The 27,005-nt window shown below is 39.0% G+C and overlaps 1 protein-coding gene across 1 annotated transcript in view; it reads left to right on the forward strand.

Annotated features, from left to right (window-relative positions):
• The first annotated feature begins 5,953 nt into the window (after nt 1–5,953).
• LOC102306485 (dynein, axonemal, heavy chain 6) overlaps nt 5,954–27,005 on the forward strand; it is a 63,182-nt gene continuing 42,130 nt past the window's right edge. Inside the window, 28 exon segments of the mRNA XM_042219575.1 lie at nt 5,954–6,954; nt 7,090–7,166; nt 11,498–11,568; nt 11,718–11,900; nt 13,203–13,352; nt 13,944–14,282; nt 14,421–14,555; nt 14,680–14,773; nt 15,785–15,845; nt 16,050–16,236; nt 16,357–16,458; nt 16,540–16,647; nt 16,812–16,898; nt 16,984–17,104; nt 18,148–18,299; nt 18,469–18,621; nt 18,745–18,996; nt 19,127–19,255; nt 19,416–19,529; nt 22,715–22,858; nt 23,014–23,169; nt 23,362–23,412; nt 23,887–23,979; nt 24,086–24,205; nt 24,482–24,662; nt 25,030–25,126; nt 25,905–26,130; nt 26,792–26,956. Coding sequence (XP_042075509.1) covers nt 7,100–7,166; nt 11,498–11,568; nt 11,718–11,900; nt 13,203–13,352; nt 13,944–14,282; nt 14,421–14,555; nt 14,680–14,773; nt 15,785–15,845; nt 16,050–16,236; nt 16,357–16,458; nt 16,540–16,647; nt 16,812–16,898; nt 16,984–17,104; nt 18,148–18,299; nt 18,469–18,621; nt 18,745–18,996; nt 19,127–19,255; nt 19,416–19,529; nt 22,715–22,858; nt 23,014–23,169; nt 23,362–23,412; nt 23,887–23,979; nt 24,086–24,205; nt 24,482–24,662; nt 25,030–25,126; nt 25,905–26,130; nt 26,792–26,956 — 3,738 coding nt within the window. The 5' untranslated portion in view covers nt 5,954–6,954; nt 7,090–7,099.

Consider the following 27,005-nt stretch of genomic DNA (forward strand, 5'->3'; position numbering starts at 1 on the left):
CGAGCCAAAACTCTCGAAAAAATAGTGGCTGTGCAGGTTCATATACACCTCACTGGAAATAACTTGTATGAAGTTTCTTGTTGTTTTTTTATACTTGTTTACTTGTAATACTTGTTTTTTATTTGCCTTTTGGATTCACCAATGCCCTTGCTGTTTTCCAGGCATTAGTTAATGATGTCTTTTTTGAACATATTTGTATTTCTCAGCTTATATATATGGACACAGCAAGGTCTTTGAGAAAAAAAATGAGAATGTCATCTGTCCATATCTATGTGAAGGTCAAGAAATGGGAGTTTCACACACTGCTGTCAGATCTCCATCAAACAGGGAACTTGAGGATGAGACATATGAAGCAGACAAATTGGGCTACTGACTGTTTATTCTGCATTGATCTGAGGATAGAAAACAGAATATATTAGTGCAGTCACTAATTTCATCCCTTCTGTGTGCTTAATTTTCCATTAATGTGGCGTAATGATATCAAAGCTGAGTCTTTTTTTTTTTTTAAATAAACATACATTTTAATACGAATAAGCAGAATTCATAAATAAGGGAAATGGTTTTCAGTACTGAATTTTTTCAGGCTTTCGTTTGTAGTTTGTTGTTAGAGTTTATTAATAGAAAAAGAAGAACTGCGTTTATCAGAATGTAGTATTGAAACTGTAAAATGATGACTGAGCCTTTTATTGGCTTTTTCTAATGTGCCTGAATTCTTACACGAGGCAGAGCAAAATATTTTAGCCTGGATAGCTGTTGACCTGATTAAGTGATGTTACACTAAATCAGATTATTTAATGAAAAAGTGTAAGGTCTTAAAGAAGATTTATTTATTGGGAGTGAATCTCATCTATACTTTTATTACTTTTTTCGTTGGGCAAACTAATTCAAATGAAAATGTGAGTGTATGGTGCTGAAGAGAGACTCTAATAATCTGAATAAACACTGTCATCTTAAAGGCCTTTAACCCTCTCAAGGCAGGCGTTGCCGATTTGCAACAGTTAAAAACTAACAACCTGATTCCCCCACATACATATTTTATAGTTTTTTTCTTTACTCAGAAGTATCACTACAGGACTTGGTTGTGCATTAACAACAAAAAGTTTAATTTGATCATGAGAGGGTTAAACAGAAAGAGCAAAACCTTGCACATGCATTTTCCCTTTTGAGCAAGTTGCCCTGCAACAACAGGAGATACTTACCGGTAGATCTTTTTTGTCCACTTTTTTACATTCAAAATCTTTTCATTAGAGAAAATAACAGAAACAGTTCTGCATGTGCCACTGAATTCAAGGCCACTATTATTTCAAGCCACTAAAATGTGCTGAACATTTATAAAACTGATTCAAAGTCTGGATTTTTAAAAATTACTGGCCAAAACCTCCACAGATGAACCTGCACTGATGTTCACAACTACTACATAACTGTGATATATGTACCACACTTTCTGTGTCTCAATGTAGTAACTGTCACAGTGACTGAAAAAACTTTTATTCTAGAGTCTCAGCTCATACCAGCTTTTTCTTTTTTCTTAAAACAGTCTTTGAGAGCGACACCTCGCATCTGCAATGCTCTGGAAGGAGTATTCAACACAACCGTGTGTGGTTTGAGCCTTCCTGTTTATGGCAGCAGATCCTCTGTGAGTCATACTGCAAGCAGATGCCCTCCTAACAGACAAAATCAAGTTTCACAAACGCAAAACTGAAACTTTCGTTTTAGCAACCGGCGTCTGCTGTGTAGAAATTCTCATCTATGAATCAGGTACAACGTCTTTGTCATTTCTTCGCACAAAAACACGACGATTGAATGTTCTTTCCACGTCTCTGTAACAACTGCTGCAAACAGGTACTACTGTCCAACATAATACAAAGGCAAACATTTTCTCTAAAATATTTACTTTGATTTTTAAAGCAATACCTTTTTCATCCTCAATGATAATTAAAACTCCCACAGGACCAGCATCCTGACCAAAGATCATGGCAAAATATGAAATTAAAGTAAACAGTATCAGTATTCGCACACTGCATCTGTTTTAGCATTACATATAGGATAAGACACTTAATTACTCTACAGCAAGACACCGTCCACCAGACCTGATGATCAAACGTAACAGAATACTTTTTATGTAAAGCTGCGTTTTTAAAATGCTCTTCACTGATTATTATTTAGTAATTAATGTATGTTTGAAGACACTTTTCAGGAGCATGTTCGAGCAGCCATTGCACTTGTCATTAACTTTGCCATTCTGCTATTATGTGGTGGCTAGGTACTATAAAGCAAAAAAGGCAGAAAAAAAATCCTACAACACATGGAAGATGTCATACGGCTGTGTGGCAGGCAGGATGTAGGACCCAAACGCAAGACACTCAGACATAGGAAAAAACACTCAAAGAGGCTGCTTTATTGCAGTGCAAAAAACTCCATAAAAACAAACACACAAAAAACAAACCCAAACTACAAACTGGAAACTGATAATAAACACTAGGAAACCTGGAACGAGAGACTAGGGACGCGGATCACAGGGAGCACGGAGGGAACCACACACAGCATGACGAGGGTACGACGTGACACAGAGCAAGGAAAACACAGGTCTTAAACACACTGAGGGACACCGAGTGAATGAGACACAGGAGAAGAGCAGAGCTGGGAGTAATCAAACATGATGAGACATGGGTAAAGCAAAAGTAGAAACACTGACATAAGACAAGGGACCGTCAAAGTAAAACAGGAAGTATAACACAGAGACGTGGACTTAATGATAATACAAAATCAAAACACTGGGTCACCGACCCAGGACCGTGACAGAAGGGTTTTAATATGATGTTTATGTGATCCACTAAAGTGAAACTTAACACTATATTTTGTGAGAGGGGTCTGGAGGTGACTTTTATTACCTTTGGACAGGTAACAGAAACTGGAACAGACCAATCTCATTTTTAGCTCTACAACTCCAGGAAAAAGATGCCACATAAGAGATGACCTTTATGTCTTTCTGCTACTTAGCGCTAAAAGACGAGAAGATGAATAAATCATTAGAATTTTCTTCGCCAAAACTAAATTACAAACTTGTTGGACACACAAAACAAGCCACATCATATTATTATTATTATTATTTAAATCACGAGCGTTACCAGTGAGTATACTCTGGATAATGTTTCTTTCTGACTCTAAGAATGACCAAAAATTACCCAAAAGTGGGCTCAATGTTTTATTCATTGTGATATGAAATGAGTGACAGAGCCCATAAACTCATCACCAAAGTGTGTGAATGTCAGATTTAGTGCTATGTATTCATCAGTTGGTTCCAACTATAGCTTTTATAATGGCTCTTTGAAGAGACTGTAGTTGTAAAATCATGCTGTTAACAGTGACGTGTGATCTGCGTTTACTTGTTTAGCTCAAGCCTCTTTAACCCTTAACCTGGCAAAGTGCGAGTTTGGGAAAGCTGTCGACATATCTAGGTAAGCAGGTTGGACAGGGGCAAATTCGTCTCATAACTGCATAAATGGATGCAATTCTGTCCCACCCTACACCCAAGAGATGAACTCTCTTGTTTTGGGCGGTTTCTAGGTCTAGCTGACGATTACAGGTGTTTTTGCCACAACTTCTCTGTGGTAGTAGAGCCACTCACCACTCACACCATTGTTCTTAATATATCTTCTCCCCCTCCAGCACATAATGGGCTCTTTTGAGGACATCTCTTATCACTGTTATGCTGATGATATTCAGTTGTACATCTCTTTAAGCCACAGGATTTATCTAAGCTTCAGCTTTTAAATGACTGCTTAAATTCTATCAAACGTTTGATGGCTGTAAATTTCCTCCAACTCAACCAGGGGAAAACTGAAGTCCTCATATGTGCTCCGGACAGATTTGTATCCCAGATAGTGAAAGCCCTTGGTCTTTTTTCTGTGTATGTTAAATCCTCTATCAGGAATTTAGGTGTCACTTTTGACTCGACTCTTACATTGGATGGGCATGTGAAATCTCTGGTTCGGTACATTTTAAGATCCTGGTCTTGACATTTAGAGCCTTGCATGGACTGGCACCTCCCTACATCTCCGATCTGCTACAGCCCTATGTCCCTAGCAGGTCCCTGAGGTCATCTGATCAGGGCTTACTTGCTATAAAACAGGCTAAAATGAGAACTAATGGCGACAGAGCTTTTGCCACCGTGGCCCCAAGACTGGAACTCTCTCCCCCAAACATTAAGAACTGTGGACTCAGTAGTTGTTTTTAAAAGAACAACTCAAAACTCACCTTTTTAAAACTGTGTTTGGTTAAATTTCTGCCTGTTTTATATTGTCTGTTTTACCCTTTTATTATTTGTTATCTTATGTGCAGCACTTTGTGATTCTGTCTAGAAAGGTGCTATAGAAATAAAAATGTATTTATTTATTTATTTATGTACAATCACAACCAGAGGTTGATCCTGATCAGATGTGTTCTTCCATAGACTTCTACAATATCGGAAGTCTTTATAACCTCATGTATCATCCCCTCTGGGAGGAAAAGATGACTTGATGCTTGTTTAGTCTCCAACAAGTTAACAGGTTGGCAGCTGAATTTTCTATGCAGTTCAGTGTTGACCCCAAAACCATTTGGGAAGAGAAGGGGTTGAAGATTTGATTGTTTTATCATGCTCTTAATGAAACGAGGAAGAATAATCACGCCTCAAGATATTCAAAGATTCAAAGCATTCATTGTCATGTGTACCAATAAAAAGCATTTCTCTGTACAATGAAATTCTTTCTCTGCTGTCCACACACAGATGCCGGTTAATATGTACAATAGATAGAATACATATCACATACAACGAGAACGCATCAAAGCAACTGAAAATGTGGAGGAAACATATAAAAGTACAGTTATTTCTAATATACAAGTGCAGTGAAGGAGTAAATTTGAACATCTCGAAAATGCATTTAATTGGTTCCTTAAAATCTCAACAATTTCTAATCTACCTAGTGACAGCTCAACCAGAAACAGTCCCAAAATTGTCCATTTCCAAAGTTGATAAAATTCCCCTTCAAGCTCCTACACTAAGCCATGTGATTATGCCATGCGAGGGGGGAGGGGTTGTCTTTAAAAAAAAGCAAAAAAAAAGACCAAGCTTGAACCAGTGTACCAAAGTAGATCATCAATGATTATGATTGAAACCCTAGTCCCGTTCCAAAACCTTAAACGTTTGTTTTGGAGAATAGAAAATGAAATTTCTTTCTAATAAAATGAAGTGTTTTTGATGAACAGAGAAAACCATGTAAGTGACTGCTCATCTTGTACTTAAAGTTCAGTTTAAAGGGCTATTTCATTATCATTTGAATGTATATTATTTGTGTCAGATCCTTGTATTGAGTTCCCTTAAAGACAATGGAAATGCCAAAACATTGGACACATTAGTGATGTCAGCTGCATTTATGATATCCTAATTATTAATTATATGATGTCTTTATTTCAATGTGTAGAACATATCGTTTTATGAGTTAAGAGTTGGATGTTTGAATAACAAGGAGAGTATTTCTTAGTAATGTAAAATGTGATGGAGTGGGTGTTTGGTTTCTCCTATGTCGAGATCCAAACTTTAAATAACTGCACAGCTATTATTTTAAGGGTTCGGCAGATGCTTTCGATTATATGAGCTCTAAAATTTCGGGCGACCGTGGCTCAGGGGGTTGGGAAGCGTATCTGTAACCGGAAGGTTGCCGGTTCGATCCCTGGGCTCTCTGTCCTGGTCGTTGTGTCCTTGGGCAAGACACTTTACCCTACCGCCTACTGGTGTTGGCCAGAGGGCGCGTAATGGCAGCCTCGCTTCTGTCAGTCTGCCCCAGGGCAGCTGTGGCTACAACCGTAGCTTGCCTCCACCAGTGTATGAATGTGAGAGTGAATGAATAGTGGCATTGTAAAGCGCTTTGGGTGCCTTGAAAAGCGCTATATAAATCCAATCCATTATTAAAATGATATTTTATGATTTTTTTAAATGATTTTTTTTTCACATAATGCATATATAAGAATAATATGTCCTGTGCTTAGTAAATATGTATAGAATGAACCTAGAACTGAAACAAACTGAGTTTGTTTAGAAACGAATGAATTGCACTGATATTGTGAAGATTCACTGATGATTTTGAAATGCAAAGCTTGCATCTATGAACAACAGTCTGGGAAAATAATTATATTTGTGGTAATGGAAAATTATAATTCCACCATATGTCCTTTAGTACTTTTAGATGCTTTAAAAAAGTAAAAGATTTAACACTGAGATATTTGTGGTTTACTCAGTGTATATCTAACTGACATATGCAGTATGACAAGCTGCCAGCAGATGATCCCTGTAAAGGACTAGTACAATAGTCTCATGATGTCAGTATGATAAGAAGGACACCTCAATTCCAATTACATTTTGCGTAATAAATTAGGATATTTATATTCCGTTGAATTCCGTTTTCCAAATTTTGCCAGACATAAATGGGACATAAACGTTGTTTTTACTGCCTTTTACTGTATATTTCATTTAACTCTTAGCTGTTATATGCCTGTTAAGGGGATGAAACTCATTTGTTTTGCTCAGCTGTGGAAGAAGATGAACGTGTGGAGCGCTGACACCCTGTAGTCTCATACAAATTACACGGATGCTTGCAATAACTGCATATAGACCACTTTCACTCGAGGGGTGTGTTTGGAGTAAAATGCCAAACAAGGGACGTTAGGCTGCGTTGCATGCTGGGAAATAATTTTGTTGCTAGGAGACCGTAAACCTCATTCGGTGACGGTACAGCGCTTTGTAGCTAGTTTGACAAAGCTCTAAACACTAAGGCAGTTTAATTATTAATTTAAGAGAACAATAAGATATTCTGGTGCTGAATATTTGATTCGATAGCCTGCTTAAACACAAGGTGACTGCAATCACATCACTGTCATCAGGCATCAACGAAGTTGAAAACGTTTTCTAACTTAACGGTAGGTTCAGTACAGGCCAACTGTCAGTTCGCTTCGACGTTTGCCAGCGTTTTAAGTACGCGACTTTAGCTAGTTGCATCACACTGTGCACTTGCTTTTTGCACTTCCTGTCCTCTTGTCCTTTTACTCTCTCAGGGACGAGAATATGGACTCAACTGCGAGGGGCGCGCAGCCGAGCCTCCCTGCCCAAAGAAGTGCTAGTGGCTCCCCAGGTGGGTACATCCATTATTCAGTTCATTTGTGTTCATACAGCGCCAAATCACAACAACCGTCGCCTCAAGACGCTGTATATTGTAAGGCAAGGCAAGGCAAGGCAAATTTATTTGTATAGCACAATTAAACAACAAGGTGATTCAAAGTGCTTTACAGAGACATTAGAAACAAAAGTAACCTAGTCAGTTTTGAAGATTAACAATGGCTAACACTGAGCAGTGCTGATTTTCTAACACTGGAAAATAATATTCCAGTGTTAGAAAATCAGCACTGCTCAGTGTTAGCCATTGTTAATCTTCAAAACTGACTAGGTTACTTTTAAACATATAACACTGTCAAAAGTGTTAATTTAACACTCAACAGTGTTGTATTTAACACTCAGAGGTGTGGACCCATATAGACACTCTCCAGTGTTAATTTAACACTGGAGATTTTGCTGTGTTTCGCGCATCTGAACCCTTATCGTAAGGGGAGCTACCAGTCCTTCTGTGGACGAGCTACTTTCTATTTTAAATTCCCTGAATTTAAAATACTCTCTAGACCCAGTCTAGACCCAGCTGGGGAGCTACCCAGAGCTCTAAACCCACTTAACAAACAAACAAACAAACAAACAAACAAACAAACAAACAAACAAACAAAAAACAAACAAACAAACAAACAAACAGTATATAAAATCAAAACAGATAAAATCAGAACAGTAGATAAAATCAGTAGTTAAATGTAAGTTTTGAAATTTAAGCTTAAAAGTGTGGATTTGGTGCTTTATTCAAATGCAGCTGAGAACAGGTGAGTCTTCAACCTGGATTTAAATAAACTGAGTGTTTCAGCTGATCTGAGGCTTTCTGGGAGTTTGTTCCAGATATAAGGAGCATAAAAGCTGAATGCAGCTTCTCCGTGTCTGGTTCTGACTCTGGGAACTGATAAAAGACCGGATCCAGATGACCTGAGGGATCTGGAAGGTTCATACTGGGTCAGGAGGTCACTGATGTATTTTGGTCCTAAACCATTCAGAGCTTTATAGACCAGCATCAGGACTTTAAAGTCTATCCTCTGACGGACAGGCAGCCAGTGTAAAGACCTCAGAGCTGGACTGATGTGGTCCACTTTTTTGGTCTTAGTGAGGACTCGAGCAGCAGAGTTCTGAATGAGCTGTAGTTGTCTGACTGATTTTTTAGGTAGACCTGTAAAGATGCTGTTACAGTAATCAAGCCTACTAAAGATGAATGCATGGACTAGTTTTTCCAGGTCCTGTTGAGACATCAGATCTTTTATCCTTGAAATATTCTTGAGGTGATAGTAAGCTGATTTTGTTATTGTCTTAATGTGTTTTTCTAAGTTTAGGTCTGCATCCATCACTACACCCAAATTTCTCGCCTGGTTTGTGGTTTTTAGGTGTATAGATTGAAGTTCTCTGGTGACCTGTAATCGTTTTTCTTTGGCGCCAAAGACTATTACTTCAGTTTTGTTTTTGTTTAGTTGGAGAAAATTGTGGCACAACCAGTCATTAATTTCCTCAATGCATTTACCAAGAGCCTGTACAGGGCCTCGGTCTCCTGGTGACATTGTGATATATATTTGTGTGTCATCTGCATAGCTGTGATAGTTTATTTTGTTGTTCTTTATAATCTGTGCCAGTGGGAGCATGTAAATGTTAAACAGAAGGGGTCCCAAGATGGAACCTTGGGGAACTCCACATGTGATACTTGTCTGCTCAGATGTGAAGTTACCTATTGATACAAAGTATTTCCTGTTTTCTAAGTATGTTTTGAACCAGTTTAGTACAGTTCCTGAAAGACCTGCCCAGTTCTCCAGTCGTTTGAGTAATATGTTGTGGTCAACTGTATCAAATGCTGCACTGAGATCCAGTAAAACTAAGACTGACATTTTTCCACTGTCTGTATTCAGACATATGTCATTGAACACTTTGGTCAGAGCGGTTTCAGTGCTGTGGTTCTGTCTAAAACCTGACTGGAAGGCATCGTAGCAGTTATTCTGTTTTAAGAAGTAATGAGCTGTTGAGAAACTGCTTTTTCAATGATCTTACTTAAAAATGGGAGATTTGAGATCGGCCTGTAGTTGTTCATTTGTGTCTTGTCAAGATTGTCCTTTTTCAGTATAGGTTTGATTACAGCAGTTTTTAGTGGTTCTGGAAACACACCTGACATTAAAGAAAAGTTGACGATCTGTAACAGGTCTGACTCTAAAGTCTTTGAGACCTTTTTGAAAAAACTTGTTGGCAGGACATCTAAACAGCAAGAGGAGGAGTTCAGTTGACCTAAGATGTCCTCCAGGTCTTTGCTGTTAATAGGGTGAAACTGTTTCATGGTGTTTAAACAGTTTTTCGGTGGACACAGTACATATCCTGGATCTGCTGTTGATGTACCAATGCTTGTCTAATCTTTTGGATTTTTCTGTGAAGAATTTGGCAAAGTCATTGCAGGCCATGGTTGAATGAAGTTCAGCTGCCACTGGCACAGGAGGGTTTGTTAGCCTGTCAACTGTAGAAAATAAGACCCGAGCATTATGGCTGTTTTTAGTGATGATGTCAGAGAAGTAGGACCTTCTTGCACTCCTCAGTTGTAAATTATAATTGTGAAGAGAGAAAACCCCAACAATCAGACGAATCCTTGAGCGCAAACACTTGGCGACAGTAGGAAGGTAAACTCCCCATTTAACAGGAAGAAACCTCCGGCATGACCAGGCTCAGGGAGGGGCGGCCATCACAAGAGTGTGAGAGTGTGGGGAGTGAGACAGAACAAAACACGGGCTGTGGAAGAGAGACAATAATAACCAATGAATAAATGCAGAGTGGTGTATTTAAATAAGGTGAATGAAGAAGAAACACTAAGTGCATTGTAGGAAGCCCCCAGCAGCCTTGGTCTACTGCAGTATAACTAAGCAGGCTTCAGGGTCACATGATCCAGCGCTAAACATATGCATTGCAAAAATAAATGACAGTTTTTAAGTCTAATCTTAAGAGTAAAGAGGGTGTCTGTGTCCTGAATCCAAACTGGGAGCTGGTTCCATAATAAAAGGGTCTAAAAGCCTTAAAGGTCTAAAAGGCTAGTCTCCTGTTTTACTTTTAAATATCCTAGAAACCTACAAGTAAACAACCAGTCTGACAGCAAAGTCCTATGGTCCTATGATGCCTTTAAGATAAGATGGGGCATGATTATTCAAGACCTTGTATGTGATCAGAAGGAGTTTAAATTAAATTCTCAATTTAACAGGGAGCCAATGAAGAGAAGCTAATGCAGGAGAAATATGCTTAATCTCTCTAGTGCCTGTCAGTACTCTCACTATAGCATTTTGGATCAACTGAAGGGGTTTCAAAGCTTTTAGTTAATGAATTACAATAGTAACAAATATTTCTGGCACAACTACACCTACTGCATGGAGAAGATCTAATAACGCAGAGACTGCAACACTTAAAAGTAATGAGAAACAACTTTATTAAGTGACCAACACATTTCGGCTTGTAGCCTTCATGAGGTCATTGTAAAATGTAAAACAGTTTGTGTTTAAGTAAAAGCCAGGAAAGAGAAAACAATTTCAAATGGATAATTAAACCTTCACAAATAAACCAGCTGACCAACTGACATTTAACGAGGTGGTATTGGTCATTTAGTTAAGTCACAGCCCAACTCACAGCCTTCGATTCTGGACTAAACCATTAAAGATTAAAAGGGGAGGGAAAAAATCCCCACATGTCTTAACGTAATACATACTCAAAATTACACAGAAAGATGCAAATAAGTTAATATAAAGAATAAAAAAAGATAAAATTTAAAAGTAAATATAAGTACAGGAACATTAAAAGAGGAAGACGATGGAAAAATGTAGTTAAAAAATCAGTTGGTCAGTTGGTCACTGAATAAAGTTGTTTCTCATTACTTTTGCTTGTGTAGTGTTGCGGGAGTCTCCGCATCAAATTAATTACAATAGTTCAGCCTAGAAGTAATAAATGCATGAAGTAATTTTTCAGCATCACTCTGAGCAAGAATGTTTTTAATTAAAGGGATCTTGCGTAAATGCAAGAAAGCAGTCCTACATATTTGCTTAATATGCACATTGAAGGACATTTCCTGGTCAAAACTCCAAGATTCCTCCCAGTGTTACTGGAGCCCAGGTAATGCCATCCAGAGTAAGAATCTGGTTAGACACCATTTCTAAGATTTCTATCTGAATTTAGAAACAGGAAATTAGAGGTCATCTAGGCCTTTATGTCTTTAAAATTATAGTGAGTGACATATAACCAGTAAGTCTCGGGTAGTCAACCTCTTTTGCAAATGTTAGGAATAAGTTTGGTTTCTACTTGATACTGTCACAGAGCTGCTGCAAAAGCTTCCTGAACTACAGAAGCCCCCTGACCCACCAAAGCCTCCATTCAGAGATCCCCAGGTGAGGCTTGGCTTATTAAGTTCAAATGGTAGATGGTATGAAATCCAGTTTACTGTATACCCAGTGTCATCCATGGGAGTTTTTGCTTATCCATAAAATAAATGAAATGTTAGGGGCTTTTGTATGTCTTTTGCTTTCCTTACATGTAGGGTGTGTTGAAGAGATGTGTAAAACGAAACGAGCCCAGTGTCCTACATTTAAAAGCTCGCGAAGAGATGATTTTTCCAGGTTGGTACACAGAGCCACAGCCATCTAAAAGTCTGGAGCAACGGTGCCGTGAAGTTATCGACCTAACTTCTCAGCCATCCTCTAAAGATGCCACTGACCAACAGGTATTAGACGAGAATATGTATGAAAAAAGCCTACTATTAAAATTGCAAGAGTCAACGATCTGCAATCTTCAGCTCCCCATTCTGCCGCTTTTATACATATTTAGCTGCTAGAGTAGTTTTGTAATGCAGTGCTATTAAGCTGGTTCAACAAAATATTTTATGTGATTATAGGTAATGCTGTCAGTTTTTGTTTTCCCTTTTATACTATTTTTTTATTACATGTTGGTTGTAGTTCATTCAGTTTTTTATGAAACAATGCCATTGAGTGACATGGAGGCGAAATCATCAGATTTCTGTCTTTTTGCTAAAGGTTTTGTTGTTTTGGTTTTTTTACTCATCCTTTCAACCCTGAACCATGAAGTAATTGACAAATTTAAACCAAATGTTTTTTTTAATTGCATATAGTTTGCATGTATGAGCTTTAATTTGTATCATATTTACTACATCAGCATTTGTGGCAATTTGTTGCTTAATACTGTGTTGTACAATTTATTTAGTTTGGTTTGTTTGGGTTTTTTTTAGAAGGTGCCTCTTACAGTGATAATGTAAACGTCTCAAAACTATCAAATATTCACCTGGGATTAAGGGTTTAAGTTTAAGGGATTCATTCTGCCTGGTTTCTGGGCTAAAACTGTATCCAACTATGCATTGCTTCACTTTTTGGAATTGCATTGTCTGCACAAGGGGCCACAGGCTTAGCTCAGTGGGTGAACAGGTGACCATATTCCACATAGCCAGAGTGTAGTGGCGCAAGAACAAGTCCAACCATTGGGCCTTTGATGGGTGTCTTCGCCCTCTGTCTCCCCACGTTCCTGTCCCCCAGTTTGTTTTCACTGCTGAGCTATCCAATAAAGGCATAAACATGCCCTATTTTATGAAATCATGTGAATGCAATAACTGAAAAGGAAATCACTGAGGATGTATGTCATAGCTGCATCTACTAGGAGGCTGAGGGGTTATTCTGGTGGCTGCCAGTGTTTATATATTTAACAGTACACGCTTTGAGTTTTTTTAATCAAATCCAGATGAAATATTAACACTCATTCTTCTACATTTTTGTGTGCAAACTTTGGTTTTCACCAGTTCTGCACTTTGGAATGATTTAGTATATTTCAACAGCTTCAACATGTTCCTTAAATAATTCAATAATTACAGCAGTTCAACTCAAACCATTCAGCTTTCAGCATTCACACTGCATTTTCTTTAGGAAGTTAGTCAAGCTATCGTTATAAATCTTTTCACATCCATAAAAGAATCAAACTGTTATGAGCTTATGCAGTTTTATGCTTACCTTTAATGTAGGTTGTGCCAAAGAGACTTGTGAGACCTAAGAAACCAAGTCTCCAACACTTAAAAGCCTCTGAGCAATCATCCACACCAAAAGATCTGAAACAAAGGCACCATGAAGCTGTCCACCTACCTCCTCTGCCATCCACTAAAAATGTCCAACAGGTATGAGAAGTTACTAGGTATGATTTTAAAAAAGCTTGCCCTTTAAAATATTGTGTGACCAGCCCTTGTCTGATGTCGCAAGCATTGCACACACAGTACAGAAAGTACTCTAGTCTAGTATTTATAAGTTAAAGTTAGTTAAAGTAAATACTGTGTCATAAAAGAGGTCCCTTGACATATTCAGGCAGCTTGATAATGTAGCGGTAACACTACACACCTTTGGAGTGGGAGTCGGAAGTTCGATTCCCACCCAGTATCCATTAAGTAAGGGTCCTGGTTAGACCTCCCATGCTAAAAACCAAGCCCTGGAATGGTGTGGCTACTTCTGCAGCCTGTCAGCAGCTCAGACGCGAAACATTTCACTGCGTATCGTACTCTGTATGATTGTGTAGGTGACAAATAAAGCTTGTTTGAGGAATTTGTAATCATGGTAGCATATTTTACATTAAAAAGCAATATAGTGCTGTAGTACATCAGTAAACAATATCTATAGTGTACAGTGAATAGGTAGTTCCAAAATATGTCTAAAGCAATTTTCTGTCATAATTGCCACTATAACTGGAAAACTTAACTTCTCTCTTCTTTTCTCAGCCCTTAAAGGGTGTGATGTCAACCCCTCCTCTCCCAAGGCTTCCCATTAAGAGTTATATACAGCGGGACTATACTTCCAAATCTCAACTTAATGAGTACCACAGTACTGACTTTGTTTTGACTGACAGTCAAACTGTGATTTCGGAGTCTGATGGTGATGATGCAGGACTGCTAATTGTGAAGCGCTGGGAAAAGAACGTGTGCAAGCTGCGATGCATCCCCTTCTTTGCACGCTACAGACTATGGAAACCTTTCTATGTCTGGCACAGAAATGTTCGTGCCAACAAGATGACTTTGGCCAGGGAGTCACTACAAAAAAATTTGTTTATTGTCATCCCGGTATGTGCATGTGCAAACTGAAGTCTGTTTTTAGTGATCTCTAAATATTTTCAGAGAGAGAAAGCCTTTGAATTATACAGATTTTAATAAAAGTGTGGTTCTTTTATCATGTTCTTTACATTTGTCTATGTTAATCAGAATCTAAGTCCTGCACTGATGGATATTAGGAAAATGTGCTGCCAACTTATTGAAACAGGCTTTTGTCACATGAAGAAAAAGTATGCATACACACTGCAGGAATTCCAGGACAGTAAGATCAAACAACTACAAGAGGTGCAGTTGTATAAGAACTTTCATATATATATATGTGTATGTGTATGTATATACTGATATTGTCTGTTTCATTACATTGGTTATAAGGTTATTATTACATTATTGCTTTCTTTCTTATTATCAGGCATACAGCGACCTGAAGGGGTTTCATGAACTAGTAAAGGAGGAGACAGTTTATACCTGTGGCCGCTACTTGATGGATGCTAAAGCTCGTGTTGGTGCGTACATGATGTGGATACTGTTTAAGACACATGCTGGTGGCCACGAACTAATTGCCACTGTGGCTATATAAGCCACATAGGTTAACCTTGGCTTGAAGACCTTTCTGAGCAGGTTGGAACTGGAGAGATAGTCTCTTCACTCTGAGAATCTGGGTTACAATGTAACCAACTGTTCTCTTTCATCTCTCTGTCTTACATATTTCATATGTAAGAGTCCATATGAACTCCATGTGTCCATAGGCTTATGTGGATTCTGTATAATTCAAAGACTTCCTTCAGTGGACTCTGTAAGACACCATGAGGAAACCAAGCATATGCAGCTGTTCAGGCAGTTCAGGCATTAGGCTAGACCCCTGCTAGCCACATGGGCACGATCTGGGCCTAAGTAATGCACACACTTACCATGGCCACCCTCTATAGGCATATTTATTCCACAACTTAAATAGGTGTCGTCCACTGGGCTAGCCATATTCTGTCTGGGAAATGTGCTGGAGTAATTTGGGTAACAATCACACGTCATATACTTAATGTTATACAGGTTCTAAAAACTATGGGTGTGATGCAGTTTTCTGTCGCTGCGACTGTTGAAATGTGACTCTGAGAGTCAGGTAGCAATTGCCAACAGCACAATGTTTTTTTGTAACTGTCTGGTGAGTTGGATAGGATGAATGAAAGCAGCCTGACTTTTCCTCTGACTGGCCAGATTTCATGTGGTAAAAATGGCTACGACAGCAGGTTGGTGAAGCACCCAAGCTTTTCACTAGTTTGTGTAGGGGGAGACAACAGCCATCTCTGGAGAGGTCGCGGTGACCAGCTCTCTTCTTACAATTTAAGCAGACATGCTGATGTTACGCACACTACACGCATTATAGGTACTTAAAGAGTATCCATGCTGCGCTGTGGGGATGTAGGTTGCAGAGATAGTCTTGACACAATAGAGAAAGTTGATTTGTATATCCAGATGTAGATCACAAAATTCAAAGCCTGTTCATGCTCGGTTTGTCACAGAACAAGAAAAGAAGATCGCATCAGGGACCAACATGTCTTTTTTCTTCAACCACGTCATCCAGTGGGTGCATTTTATTTCTGTCTTTGCTTCCCAAAATGTAATATGTTTTCTGTATTGATTTGTATATTAAGCATACTGTACTTTTTTGTTTTAATAACAAAACACTCATAAGTAAATAAGCAAAATGGCAAAAACACAGAACAGATAATCATGGCTCAAGCACATCTGTCACACTAACGATGTCTTTGTTTCTTACCTGCCCAGCTTTGTTCGACTTGTTGACTATTTGGTTATCACCACCTTGCACAGCTGTGCAGTGAATGCAGTGGATGAAATACTGACTCTCCTGCAAGTGCAGGCAGGTCCAACACCCAGCAATGCCATCATTCAAAGCTGGACCCTTGACTCAGACGCTGCGACTGACTGTACTGAAAAAGAGATGGATAAAAAGGTAGGGGAATTATTCAGTACAAGTAACTGTAAAAATATTGCATTTATTTTTGTAGCCATGAGAAATCGAGATGTCAAGAGAACACATTCTTGTTTATGCCAATATATGTATCTTCATCAGACTATTAAGTCAGAAGCTCCTCAATTCCATCCTGTATTCATGTCTGAGTTGATCCTGGACACAAACAGCTTGACTTATAAACCCTCTGAAGAGAACTTCTGGGTATGATTAGTTTTTACACTGTATAGTTTTTTGTTTCTAATCAGAAAATACCCATCAACATTATGTTTCTATTTCCTACAGGAGACTGTTGCAGATTTTATCAAGCATTTTGAGAACATGGTGACGTCAGTTAAGGATCTTACTGAAGATCCTATTTTTAATTCAGTGATTGAACCTCAAAGGGGTGAGGTTAGTGACGTTTTTCAATCTATTTCAACATATTTTCAACCTGCCTCATATTTATACTTAAAATTGTCAGATTTTTTGATAAGATTGAAGTATTATGGTTATGTTGAATTTTAATTTGCAATTAATATGGGATTTTATTTGAATGTTTTATATGTTTCTGGAAGGTGGTAAATAAATATGAAAATGCACCCTCTTTGAAAGTTATCCTAAACAATGACGTCTACCTGCAAAGTTTAAAGCAAAGCATCCAGGTCAGTGTTTTTACTGTGTTGTTTTCCTACGGTCTCATGGCGTCCTGATAGCTTTGAACTGAGCTGATGTATTTTTCTCCTTCAGAGGTCATTCCAGATTGTATTTGCTGCTGCAAATGTGTACTCACACATGTTTGAGCACTTTCCGAGAATGTACAAGGAGAATGAAAGTTTGGATCTGGATGCACTGCAGGGACAGGATCAAGGTAATGTGCAGTACATCAGCATCAACACTGTCAGAGCTTTCTGTAAATTTCTGTGTTTTTTCTCTTTGTTTTGAAAAGATAAAGGTTTTATTTGCCAGATAATTGGACACTTAAAAACAGCACATTCATGTGTTGTCACTGGGTGTATCGTTGAAATATGACAAATGTCCTCCCTCATAATATGCTTTTTAATATTTATTTAACTTTTGCATTGGTCCTTTCGGTCCTTTCTTGGCCTGCTGCTTTTCTTTAATGCGTGGGTTTTTTGTTTTTTGTTTTTTGTTTTTGTTATGGAAATGTTTTATAGTTTACTGCCCAGACAGGATCACATATGTGATTTCAATTGTGTCCTTACAAAACATATTTCATTTTGTCTTTTAATACTTCAAGCTGTCACCAAATTCACATACCTTCAGAGACCATTACATATTATTATTTCTACTCCATTAAGAAAATTATTATTCTCTTCTTGTAGCCAGCAGTCAGTTTGCAGCAATATTTTGTTTTAGCATATTCATTCCACTCTCTGTTGAAGCCTCTATATCTTAGATCATAGCTTGGATCATAGACCCCACAGTTTGATTGTTCTCACCAAATTAAATTGTTCTTTACAAGTTTGGCAGAGTCTCTCTACAAGTAAAAGTCAGTGTACGTAATGATATGGATATGACATGGAATCTTTCTTATCACTGTAGGTTTAGGTAACAGTACAGGGTCAATCAATTGTTGTAGCCTATACTATATTGATTTTTTAAAACATTTTTTTTCATTCTTAGTTTGATGGTTGTTATGTTTATTTTAGAACACCTTACATTATAAATGCTCTTAATATTCTTGGGAAAACATTCGGTCTAAAAAGGCAAAATGGGGATATTGGACATGTTTCTGAATAGGAGAAAATAAAATAAAGTCACGAAGAATAATAAGTTAATAAGTTTTACTTGTTAACTTATTGTTCTTGTGGTTTGTTTACAAAAAGCAAACAAACCACAAGATACATGTTATTTCCTTTTTTGCTGATAATTCTTGATTTTGTCTCACAGATTTATCCTTCTTTGAAAAAGCACTCAAGTTATACTCCACACAGCAAAAGGAAGCCGTAGGCATTCAGCAGAAGACACATCTCGGTTTACTGCTTGTGGACAAAGGACAGCTCAAAGAGAAGCTTGTATCATCTTCCCTCCGAAATCTGGAGGTTAGGATTAGCCTATCTGCACATGCATGCAATACACTCAATAAGTTCTCCACTAAAATGTAATTTTTTTCCCCATTATTTTTGTTTTTTGTTTTTCATCTAAATTTTACTCTTGATTGTTTTTGTGTAAAAATGTGGAAATGTTTTTGACCATAAAATGTGATTTCAGGTCATCAATCACATGCTCACCCAACTTGCTAAGAGGAAAGTAGATGCCATAGTGACTGAAGTTTGTGAGGCCGAAGTTAAACTAGGGTCCAGTCCCTCTACTACAGCTCAGCTGGCTGACTTTCTCAAATTTGTGGATGAGATTCAAGAGAGGGTGAGATGCTCCTGTTTAATAATTAAATGCGATAAACCAATAAAACAGCAGCTTGTTTTCTTTTTCCTCAGCTTCCTTTCTCTGCTTTACTTGACTCCATATTTCCATTTTTTGTTTTGCTAGATTATAGAAATAAAAGAAGAGCAGAAATCAGTATCCAAAATGTACGATCTGATCAACATGTACTCAGTTCCCACACCACCAGAAGATCTTGTGAAGTTTGCCGCACTGGAACCCTTTATTGAGTCATTAAGCTCTGTCATGCTAAAGGCAGTGCTACAGCGGAATGGTACTATGGAAAAGTTTTGCAGCTGCTTGCAGAAGGATATGAAGGAAATCAAACAGGAGGACATGAAAATCCAGGTTAAATTGCAGGTATAAAAAGATGATGACTTTGTTTTTAATTTTGTTGTTATTTTTCTTTTTAATAATGCTAACTAATGGACAATTAAAAAAAACAAAATACATTTGGTATAATTAAAAACTTGTGAATGTCAATGTGTAGGATCCACAAATTCTAGACATCAATGCTGATTCATCACAAGTGCATCTGCTGTTGAGGGAGATCAAGATTTCCATAGAAAAGCTACAGGCCAAAGCATCCTCCTGCATAGCCTACCAGAAGAAATTCAAGGTATTTCTTCTTTCAATGTAAACATATTTCATAGAAAGTAGATCAGGCCATAACAGTTTCAATGTGTGCTAAAAAAAGTTGTTACTTTAATTTTGTAAGCCAAACTTCTGACCACCTGAAAACAACTTACTCTCCCATTCTCTGTTTTTAATTAATAAAGATGGAGGTGACCAAATTTGAGTCACTGGAGCAGCTGACGGCAATGTTCAAGCTAAAGCAGTTGCTCTGGACCTCTCTGGAGCAATGGGAACCTTTACAGAACGTATGGCAGCAGGTGAGGTGCAAACGTTTAATTCTATATCTACAGCAGTGAAAGTAATTCTTTCACCACCTGCTCAATTTGTAAGTTTCATCGCTTACAAAGAAATTATCAATCTGTAATTTATATGGTACTTTCATTTAATAGAGAAACAGAATATCAAGCAAGAATATATATTTAAACACACACACACAGACACATTACATCAAAATTATAAATCGATTTGCATGTCATTTTGTGATATAAATATTTGATCCCCTAAAATCCAGCCAGAATACTGACTCCTGTTGACCCACTGTGTGCACTAAGATTGCAATCAATCACAGATACTCCTAATCTCAACTTGTAGTGTGTGTAAAGCCCCCCTGTCCACAGAATCAAATTCTTCCATTCCAACCTGTCCACCAACACTAGAGCTATCAAGGGATATCAGGGAAAGGTTTGTAGACCTGCACAATGGAGTGAGCTTCAAATCCATCAGCAAGAACCTTGGTGAGAAGATGACAACTGTTTGTGTGATTATTTGAAATTGAAGAAATATAAAATGATCATGAGTCGTCCTCTGTGTGGAGCTCCATAGAGCCTGCCTTATGGAGCGATGATGATCATGAGAAAGGTATTAGCCCAAAACTACATGGGAGGAATTTATTAATGATCTGAAGGCAGTTGGGACTACCATAACCAAGAACAGCATTGGTAACACACTACACCATAACGGACTGAACTTTTGCAGGTCCCCCCGATCAAGAAGGTCTTAAGTTTTTCTATCAATGGGCCTGGGCCCCCTTGCCCTGGTGGGTTCCAGAGTGTGGGGGTGCCTACTGGGGTCAGCGGGGGAGCTGGCCCCAGGGAGGGGCCGCTTGCCCCTCCCTTTCTTCCCTCCCCATCCTCAGCTGCCTCCCTATTCCCGCTCTACCACACACCCCCACGTGGGGGGTGGGCACGTTTTACAGCATCCAGAGGATGGTCGGTGTACTCCAACCCACCTCTGGCGCTGGTGCCCTACCCTCAATTTTAAATGCATTTAGACACTAAGGGTTTTCGGGAGGAGCCGTGCTGCTCTCTGAGAGGAAGCTAGTACCATGCTCTCCTGTGTTTTAAATGCACTTTAGAACAGCACACAGCAACACTACATATGAGCGGGCGTAGGGAGGTTTGAGGTCTTCACTCACCCCGGTTCTGTTAGCCGTCAGGGCTGGGGGGCTGGGAGGAGGTGCTGGCCGTCAGACTGGGGTCTGGGATGCGGGGCCTCCCTGCTACTGCAGATAAGGAGGTGGTCCGCTTGCCTCCACCCCAGAGAGAAGGGTTACATCTCCTGGGTCTAGGTGCGGCTTGCCCCTCTGAGGGCGGGGGTACCTGGACCTGGGATATAGAGTATGTTTGGGGAGTGCGACTGTCTGTGCAGTGTCTATTTGTGTCTGTCTACACGTTGGGTGAGTGCCGAGTATTTGGTTGTGCATATGGGGTGGGAATGCACGTTTGTGTCCGCGTGCGCCTGTTCGTCTGTGTCTATATGTCAGGTTGGGTCTTAGACTCAACCTCTCTGGGTACATCTCAGGCCCTCTAAAGTACGGAGGCCTATCTCCCCTCACCACACTCCCTGCCGGTGGCTGATGCCCTCAGACGTTGGTGTGTTGGTGGTCCTTGTCGTCTGGGGCTGGGCGCTCATGTATGTACCGGCTCACTCCTGGTGGCCGATTGGCGGGGCCTGGCGCCTGTGGCCCGGCTGGGCTCCTTCCGGGGGGTGGGATGCCCTCAGGCCTCTGGCCTCTGGGCCTGAAGCTCGGTCCTCTCTGGCACAGCTGGCTGCCAGCAGAGCCCGCGGGCACGCCACTGCAACCCCCTCTGGCCTCTGCTCCGTACCCTCATACCCTGGGGGACGGGGCTGTGGCTCCCCACACTCCCTAGCAGATCGTTACATGGAGAAACCTTTGGAATACAAGCATGCTGATCCACACAGGTGTGCACACAGGTGTTCACAGACGCGGACTACACCTTTCTTGGCTGCTGCCTCAAAGCACATTGTGCGCTGTCTATCTTGCGTGCTGCACAATATCGTTTAATATTTAGTATCTACTGTTATCTACTGCTAGCTAGTTTATTGTGATGGTGCTGTTTTTATTATGTTGCTCTTTTTTTGTTTGCTTTCTCTTCTGTTTTTTTTTCTCCATACAGGTGATCCAGGTGTTTTGTTTGTTTTTCTTTCTTTCTCTCCCTCTCTTTCTTTCATTCTTTCTCCCTGTCCTATCCCCCAGTCATGTCTGTCCCGTTTGTAGCAACCGAAAATAAAATAAATTCATAATTATAATAAAGGTCAATCAAATGGACCAATATGGCAAGGCCATGATGATCCACTTGGTAAAATAAATCCGCTTGGCATCTTTCTTGGCCTTAAGACAACAATTCTGATGGCTAAAGATCCAAACGGGACAAAAAGAAAAAAAGAAAAAAAAAGAAATGTCTGCAGTCTGAATGTCTGAACATACACTCACAAATACAAATGTTAAAAATGTGGAGCTGCTTTAAACCATTTACGTGTCACTATATAATGAAATAAAAGCTGTCTGTATTTGACAAATATTACCCTGATACCAGGATGACAGACAGCTAGTATGAACCCACAGAGAACGTGACTTTTTGGAATTGAAATGAAAGAAGTACTTTGACCCACCCACAGCATAGCCGTGTCATAGAGGAGGGGCCACTCTGTGTGTGAGTTTGTGTGTGTCAGTCCGTCATGTCAGCATTCATCCGTTTGTTTGTCACTGGCAGAAACTTTGATGGCAGCAGCACAGTTGACCATGAGTGGTGTCACAACTACCAAAGGCTTAGTTATGATTTTGACTCTGATGTGTCTGCTCCATCTTTCAAGTGCACTGATAAACAAGGACGAACTGGAGGAGCTGAAGGGAAACGTTGAAACATTACAAAAGGAAACAGCGAGAAGGAAGGCTGAAAATAATTTATAACTTTTATGCACTGTTTATTTATATGGATATTTAGATGATATTCCGTCTCTCTCCATAAAAACAAGACACTGTTCATTTCTTTGTAAGTGAGCCAAGTTACAAATTTAGCAGGGGATTAAATGATTATTTCCTCCACTGTATTGCAAGTCTGTCCATGCATACACTATAAAGTACAGTTTATAAATGAATGCCATTAGCTCTACTGTGTTCTTTCATTTTATCCATCACTAGAGCACACTTCAACAACTGGACATGGAGCAGTTTAGCTCACAAGTCAACAAATACAACAAGTACGTCAACCAGCTTGAGAAGGGTCTGCCACGTAACAATATAGTTCCCTGTCTGAAGAACAAGGTGGACGTGATGATGCACAGAGTGGGTAGAAAAAAGTGTTATGAAATATCTCATATTTTTTGTTTCATAGATAATGTTGCCAGCAGCCTCTTTATAAAATCATACCACATTAAAATATGAAAGTAATAGACTGTTTTTGTGACTTCCCAAGTGGTATTTATGTGTTCTTTTTTTAGCTGCCTGTGATCACTGATCTTCGTAACCCATGTCTGAAACCGGAACATTGGCAGACTTTGGAGTCTTTGGTGGGGACTTCCCTCAATGTGGATGAACTTACCATAGCTGGTTTAGAGGAGCTCAGTGTTTTCTCATATGGCAAGGAGATTCAGGAGGTAAAATGTATATAATATGAGATTTGCTTGTTCTGCTTAGGAGACTCTGGGTACTACTGAGTACACAACACATCCTAATACCTAATAAAAGTTACAGATTGATTAGAGATCCCAAATTTATCAGCTCATCATTAAATTGCAACTATAGTTATGGCAAACTCCTTAGGGACTGACACAAATATTAACTTTTAGGTTTCAGGACAAGCTTCAGGTGAGGCATCAGTGGAGACCATTATCACAAAGGTATGTGGGTTAAATATAACTATTTATACAGATATTACATCTCATTAAAAGTACTACATTGGAAGTTACATTTACACATCTCTCTATTTAATATACTATCCCCACATTTTATACCCAAATATGAGTAAAAGCCACTCAAATGTTACTTGATTTCAGAGAAAAAATGCTAATCTATTAGTGTAAAAGGAAAGAAACAGTTAGCTATGTTTGCATAACCAATTAACAAGACAAGATATGACATGTTACATGGCTATAACTATAATAGCATGAGAGGTCTAATGCAGCAGATGTTTCCACCATAGACAGGTTAACTGTTTTGGCTGCAGTGTCAGATTTAGCACACTACTCAACACAATATCTACGCTCCTTTTGGAAATTCACGTTTGTGGGAGAATAAACATGCATGCAAAACAATATTTAAGAAATTCCATGTGTTACTGCGTGTTGATGAAGCACTCCTAATGGGTCTTGCAGGTGGAGGATTTGTGGAAGAACACAGAGTTTACTGTGCTGTCCCATGGTGACACTAAGGATGTCTTTATCTTGGGAGGCACGGATGATATCCAGGTTGTGATGAGTTGCACTTTCATGCAGTCTATTGTAAAACATCACCAGTGTTTCAGTATCTCTAAATGTTTATGTTTCATCGCTCTGTGTTTATTTATGTGTGAAGGTACTCCTGGATGACAGCATTATCAGTGTGGGCGCAGTGGCATCCTCACGCTATGTAGCTCCCATCAAGGGGAGGGTCAAGAAATTGCTGACACAGCTGATCCTTTTTAACCAAACATTGGTAAAGTCTTTTAAAATAGTTTATTTCTAAGTGAAACTGGTTCAGCTGTAATAAAGGTTTGCTTTCTTAAATGCAGATCCAGTTTCATTCACATTGGCTTTCCTCAGTGGCTGTAGAAAAGAAAACAAAATACTTGCAAAATATATGATTTTTCAAAGTTTACTGAGTTCAGTAGATGGTTTAAGAGAACATTGTTGAGTTTTTTGTCTTTTTCATTAATTCCTATGCATTTTATATACTCTGTCTGCTCACTGTGTTTCTTTTTTTCCTTTCTAGGAGGAGTGGCTTACATGTCAAAGGAACTGGTTATACCTAGAAAGTATCTTTTTGGCTCCAGACATAAAAAGACAGCTGCCTGCTGAGTCAGAAATGTTTCTTAAAGTTGACAAGTCCTGGAAAGAGATCATGGCTAAAGTTAACTGGATGCCCAATGCTTTTGATGCAGCCACACAGACTGGTATGTGACTGTAAATGATTCATGACAGACGCGACTGTGTTTCAGCGGTTTTCAGCATTCTTTATTTTCATGGTTGCTGGTTTACACACACGGCTGTAGCTTTGCAGCTCACAGCTGAACACATCACCCACAACAACAACAAAAGACAGACAGGACCCAGTTCAGACTTTAAGCCGGCGAGACATGATTGCAGATGTCGCTCAGGTGTCACCACGCCACAGTGACCAAACACGATGCATTAAAACAGCATTGTAGGGATGTTAATGCTGAAAGACGAAGGCAGAATTACTGTACATGCAAATACATGCATTCATGAAGGCGACTATGTTGACACACTGCATACAAGCCTGTTGTTTTATCCCAAAAGGTCTGTTGGAGACTTTGCAGCAGAACAATGCTCTTTTGGATGAGATACAGAAGTGTCTGGAAGCTTACCTGGAGTCCAAGAGAGTCATCTTCCCAAGGTACTTTGTACACATGATTTGTTTGTTTGTTACATGATAGAAAAGCAGGCCTGTACACTGTATTGCAGCTAGAAGCCTCAGATAAGAGTAGAAAAACAATGCTGTCAACACCAGACACCAGCAACTAGTATCTTCAGTTCCCAGACATCCCAGTTAAAATAAGATGGGATGCTACACAGTCATAAACACGGCCCTGTCCTCATTTTTTTTAAATTTGTTGTGACATTTGATGTTTCTGTTGTGTGAATAAAATATGGTTGTATGTGATTTTAAAATCCCTTATTCCACCACACCAAGTATATCATATTTGATATGCAAGTTTTGTGCATTCTTTGAGTTTTTGAGACTTCTACAACAACAGTGTAAATTTTGAATTTACACACATTTTGAATGGACTGTTTTAAACTTCACTTTGCTTGATCTTCATAAAAATCTCATGCTGCCGATTGATTCATAAAAATCAATCGGCAGCATGTTTAATTTTTAAATGCAATTAAAGATGCGGAGTTTGAAAGATTATTTGTGGATGCCGCGGTAATCTGGGTTCACCAAAAGTACATTTTGAAAGCAACAATTTTCATGTTTAGTCTATCGACATCTGATTGAAGATCATGGCAATGTAATATTCTTTTCCTTCCTTTAGATATGTTTCATAGACAATCTAAACTCTTAATGTCTAATTATTTATATTTTACATTTTTTGTTTTTAGAAAATGACAAACATTATTGTTAGATTGTTTGCATGCTGTGCTATGTACCTTTTGTCTGTGACTTACAGGTTTTACTTCTTATCCAATGATGAACTGCTAAAGATTCTTGCTCAGACACGTAACCCTCAGGCAGTGCAGCCTCACCTCAGGAAGTGTTTTGATGCCATCACTCGACTGGAGTTTGCTTTATTGCCTGAAGAACCTTCTGGTGCTCCAGAAATGTTGGATGATGGAGAGCAGAAGACCATATATAGCACAGACATCCTGAATATGGTGTCCCCTGAGGGAGAAAAGGTCAGGCTTGAGGAACCTTCAGTCATCTGGTCATTATTGTCTGTGTTTAATTCTGCATGTTATTCTCTCTTTAGGTCTTTGTTATAAAGTAGAAAAACTTTCTGATGTTTTTTACTCATTTGGCAGGTTAGAATTCCTAAATTGAACCAGTCATTGAGATACAAGTAAGATATGATTCTTAGGTAGCCAGTCATTTGAAAGCAAGAAGCTCACATGCACAAAATCTAAGAGAACAGTCTTAAAGAATAATATTATATCATAATCACAAAGTATATGTAATTTTTAATGCAAGTGTGGATTTTATAGTTTGAGCTCTCTTTAATAAATACTACTTCTCTCTCACTTGGCAACCATCTTAGTATAGTAAGAACTATTTCAAGTGCAAGGACTTAGCAAGTACCAATTAAGGCATAAAAGGGACATCCCAAGTCTTAGTTTGCACCCAAAATTAGAAACATAATAAGACATGAAAGGTGATGTTATTATGGACATTTGTTTTACAAGAATTCTTTTGTTGACATCTGTTTGCTGCTCTGGGTTTTCTTATTCACATGAAAAACTCCAGTCTTTGCTCAGGTGTCAATTACAAAATAGTATAACAAGCACAAGAGGTGTAATCAAAACCTCAACCCTAACTGATTCTGTGGTTCTGTGCTTGAAGGTGGGTTTGGCTAAAGGTCTGAAAGCACAGGGAAATGTGGAAGACTGGCTTTGCAAAGTGGAGGAGGCTATGTTCTCCTCACTGCGACAGCTCAGCAAGGCTGCCATTGTAGACTACCAGAAGAAGTCTAGAGAGGAATGGGTGGTGGCTGGACACCCGTCACAGGTACACAAATACACGAACACACACACACACACACACACACACACACACA

This window comes from Haplochromis burtoni, unplaced genomic scaffold, assembly GCF_018398535.1.
Source record: "Haplochromis burtoni strain Fernald_Lab_line unplaced genomic scaffold, NCSU_Asbu1 Contig_35, whole genome shotgun sequence".
NCBI classification, from domain to species: Eukaryota; Metazoa; Chordata; class Actinopteri; order Cichliformes; family Cichlidae; genus Haplochromis; species Haplochromis burtoni.